Source organism: Salmo salar, chromosome ssa22 (genome assembly GCF_905237065.1).
Source record: "Salmo salar chromosome ssa22, Ssal_v3.1, whole genome shotgun sequence".
In the NCBI taxonomy this organism is placed as follows: Eukaryota; Metazoa; Chordata; class Actinopteri; order Salmoniformes; family Salmonidae; genus Salmo; species Salmo salar.
This window is the reverse complement of record NC_059463.1, coordinates 38,202,416-38,206,034: the sequence shown is the minus strand read 5'-3', so window position 1 is coordinate 38,206,034 and position 3,619 is coordinate 38,202,416. Positions and strand designations below refer to the sequence as shown.

The 3,619-nt window shown below is 39.3% G+C and overlaps 1 protein-coding gene across 1 annotated transcript; it reads right to left on the bottom strand.

Annotated features, from left to right (window-relative positions):
• Nucleotides 1-825: 825 nt before the first annotated feature.
• On the bottom strand, nt 826-3,171 carry LOC106583538 (green-sensitive opsin-2-like). The gene is made up of 5 exons (XM_014167841.1): nt 2,733-3,171; nt 2,390-2,558; nt 2,089-2,254; nt 1,749-1,988; nt 826-1,522 (listed from the first exon to the last, which is right to left on the bottom strand). Exons 1-5 carry the CDS (start codon nt 3,094-3,096, stop codon nt 1,421-1,423), a joined length of 1,041 nt encoding a protein of 346 aa, XP_014023316.1. The 5' UTR covers nt 3,097-3,171; the 3' UTR covers nt 826-1,420.
• Between the last annotated feature and the right edge of the window lie 448 nt (nt 3,172-3,619).

The following is a 3,619-nucleotide window of genomic DNA, read 5'->3' as shown; positions in this document are numbered from 1 at the left end:
TCTCAAAGACTAGTTGATAAAATGTTCATAAGAAAGAAATGAAATTCTAATGGAAATGTTTCACAATGATGTCATTAGGCAGAGCAGGCAACAGATGGCACACAGACAGCAGAGTTGGGGACAGATATGCAGGGACAGACTGGCAGAGACAGGGAGTCTCAGGTAAGTTTGTTGAGTCTTTGTTTGGCAACATTATGAAAGGTTCTCAATTTTTTTTACTTGTAAAATAGGAACATAATTGGAAAATGCCATGGATACCCCCTCTCTCAACTTAAACTTGTGACTGAACTAAGATTTGTTAAAGGCAATGGTATTGCGGTTGTGATTAGTTGTGTAGTTTTGGGTACCGGTAGTTAGGAGTACGGCAAACACCTTATTTCTTTGGTTCCTCAATATTACATTTACCATATTACAATGTAGGCTATGTGTTACAGCACTACTTTTGGTGTCCGCCTCAGGAATTGCTCTTGAGAAAATTTCATGTAATTGTCCCCTCCAAAGTTGATATCAGATTTTCACCCCTGATATTGATAGGATCGAAAGAAAGGGAGAGCTGCTCTCAGATGTTTTAAATGTTTTATTTAACCTTTATTTTACTAGGCAAGTCAGTTAAGAAATGTTTACATAAATCCTGATTATTTCCAGGGATACACAACGTTAGAAAATATATGTAGATATCTTTGTTAGAAAGAATACTGTGATTTTCTTAATGGAGTGATGCTGAATGTAAAAATAATGGCTCAACTCTCCCCTACTACCCACTGGACATGAATGTAGGTAGGATTGGAAATCAGTTGTCAAATGAATATCACAACAACAAAGAAGTATTTGTTATGCATGCATTTATTTATCTAGTACCACAATTTTTTGTTATTTATAAAATATTTACATTAAATGATGACACATGCCAGCAAAATAATTGCTAGCCTCACAATAACATAAAAATACAATCTCGTGATCCAATCTCAACTACATTGAGTGACACGGTGCAGAATGACGCAGTGTTAGTGAAGAGAGGTTTTGCGTCATTATCTCGTGTTCCTTATGAACTGTAGAAACTAGGTTGTGTCTTATTGTTGAGCTTGCCTTTAGATGTTACCATCGTAAATTATAGCCCTCCAGTTGGGGAGTTGTCTCTTGACTGCGGTGAGAGCAAAGAGAACAAAAAACAGGTGTTTTATTAGATGTCACAACCTGCAGTAAACTTATTACAAAAACTGTTTACGTCAGTTCATTTTAGGAATCTAAGCAGCAAAATGCAGTTCTTGAGTTTGTTTTGGAGTCCAATTGTTACAAGTAAATATAATAATCTGCACATAATGTCCAATTGGTAGAAGTCTTCAAAAACAGTCCATGAATTGTAGAGCATTAGACAAGGGTAGAAATCAGAGGGCATGAAGTGCAGGATGAGGGAAAGTCTCTATGCAGGGCCCACAGAAGAAACTTCTGTCTTGCTTGCTGATACAGACGTCTCATCTTCTTCTGCTTTCATCCCTACAGCGGCCAGCATGCAGCCACGGAACTGGAAGGGAAAATAATGAAAAGCAATGAGCATAACACATTAAACAAACAATATAATATGTTGCTGCTCGGTCAAACTCAAAGAGTAAGTAGAAAAGGTAAAACATGTATAAAGAATGAAAAGCAATGAGCATGACAAGTCAAAATACATTTAACAAAAAATCTATTCTAATGCTGCTAGGTCATACTCAGTGTTCCAAGTAGAGAAAAAAATGGCTGTTACCAACCTGTTTGTTCATCAGCACATAGATAATGGGGTTGAACAAAGCTGAGCTCTTGGAGAAGAAGGCAGGTATAGCCATGGACTGGGCAGTGAAAGCAATTCCTTTGTTGAAGAAGATCCAGGCAGCAAGGCTGGCATAGGGGGTCCAGGCGATCATGAAACCACAAACCATCAGGACGCACATACGTGTGACTTCCTTCTCAGCTTTCTGGGTAGATGCTGAGTCCTGCTGGGAAGCTGCAGCCTGAAAATGAAGATAATCAAGACATCAGAGCGGAGAACTATCATTTTGCACACTATGTGGAACTGCTAGATAAATGTTGTTTTTGTAATAAGTCACTTACCGCTTTGACTGTGAGGACCAGGCTTCCATAAGTGAAGGCGATCAAACAGACTGGTAATATGAAGTGGCAGGTAAACATGTAGATCACATATGATTCATTGTTGAAGCCTTCGGCCAAGGTGTAGTAGTCAGGTCCACATGAGCACTGCATGCCCTCTGGGATGTACCTAAGAGGAATAGAAATGCACAATATTTACATTGTGTGTGAGTGAGTAGGATTGGTGGTGGATGGAGCATGACTTGAATAGCATGTGAATAACATTTGATGTTACTTCAAATTTTCTACACTGGTTACAGCTTACCTGGACCATCCAACCAGTGGGGGAGCAGCACAAGCCATAGCAGCTATCCAGGTGAATGCAACACCAGCACCAGCATGGGTGGAAGTGAACGTGAAGCTTCCCATTGGCTTGCAGACCACAATGTATCTCTCGACAGCCAGCACTACCAGAGACCACAGGGCAACCTCACCTGGAGAATGAAACCACAATCTGAAGTCATTTATTTCTGTTCTAAATGTTCTAAACTTTGAGTACAGTACTTTCAATTCCAAATTGATTTTCAATTACTTTGGGTACAGCGTATCATTATTTTAAATGAGTTTAAACTGAAGTAGATTCCATAGTATTTTTTAAGATTTCTTACCTCCAAGTGTAGCCATGAAGCCCTCAATAGCACAGCCCATTGGCCCAAAGACGAAATAGCCGTTAAGAGCAGATGTGATGGTGATGGTGAATCCAAAGAGGACCATGATCATTCCAGCTGCAGCCAAGTTGACCAGGATGAAGTTAAGGGGTTGCCGGAGCTTCTTGTTTGTGGCTGTGACATACAGGGTCAGACCGTTGATGGGGAATCCAAAGCAGATCAGGAAGAACATATAGAAGGCAAGACAATAGTATTGCCATGGAGGCGCCAAGTAGTACTGTTGGTATAGAAAAGGACTCCTTACAAGCCCAGTCCTGTTGGACATGGGGATGTAGAAGTTGCTTCCTTCCGTGCCGTTCTGCATCTTCGCTCAGTGGATATCCAACGAATGCAAGAGAAAGACAAGCTGAGATCTGATCTGGCTGTCAACCTTTGCCTATGCTAGGTTGTCCAGGTAGGGGGGTTTATACCATTTTGGGTCCCTATGTCATTGGGTCTAAAATTGGCTAAATTGGCTTAGGAACTAATTAGTTAATTGATCTTAACCTCAGATAAGGGAAAGGGCTTATTGTGACTAAATCATCTAATTAAACTAATTAAAGAATAAAGATTATCACACTGACCTAGTTTTATTGACACCTGCTAGCAACTACAGTGCCTTCAGAAAGCATCCATACACAATAACTTATTCCACATTATATTGTACAACAGACTGAATTCTAAATAGATTACATAGATGATTTTATCACCCATAATGACAAAGAGAAAACAAGTTTAAAAAAAATGTCTGCTAATTTATTGAAAATAAAATACAGAAATATGGAATTTACATACATTACCGTTCAAAGTTTTGGGGTCACTTAGAAATGTCCTTGTTTTTGAAAGAA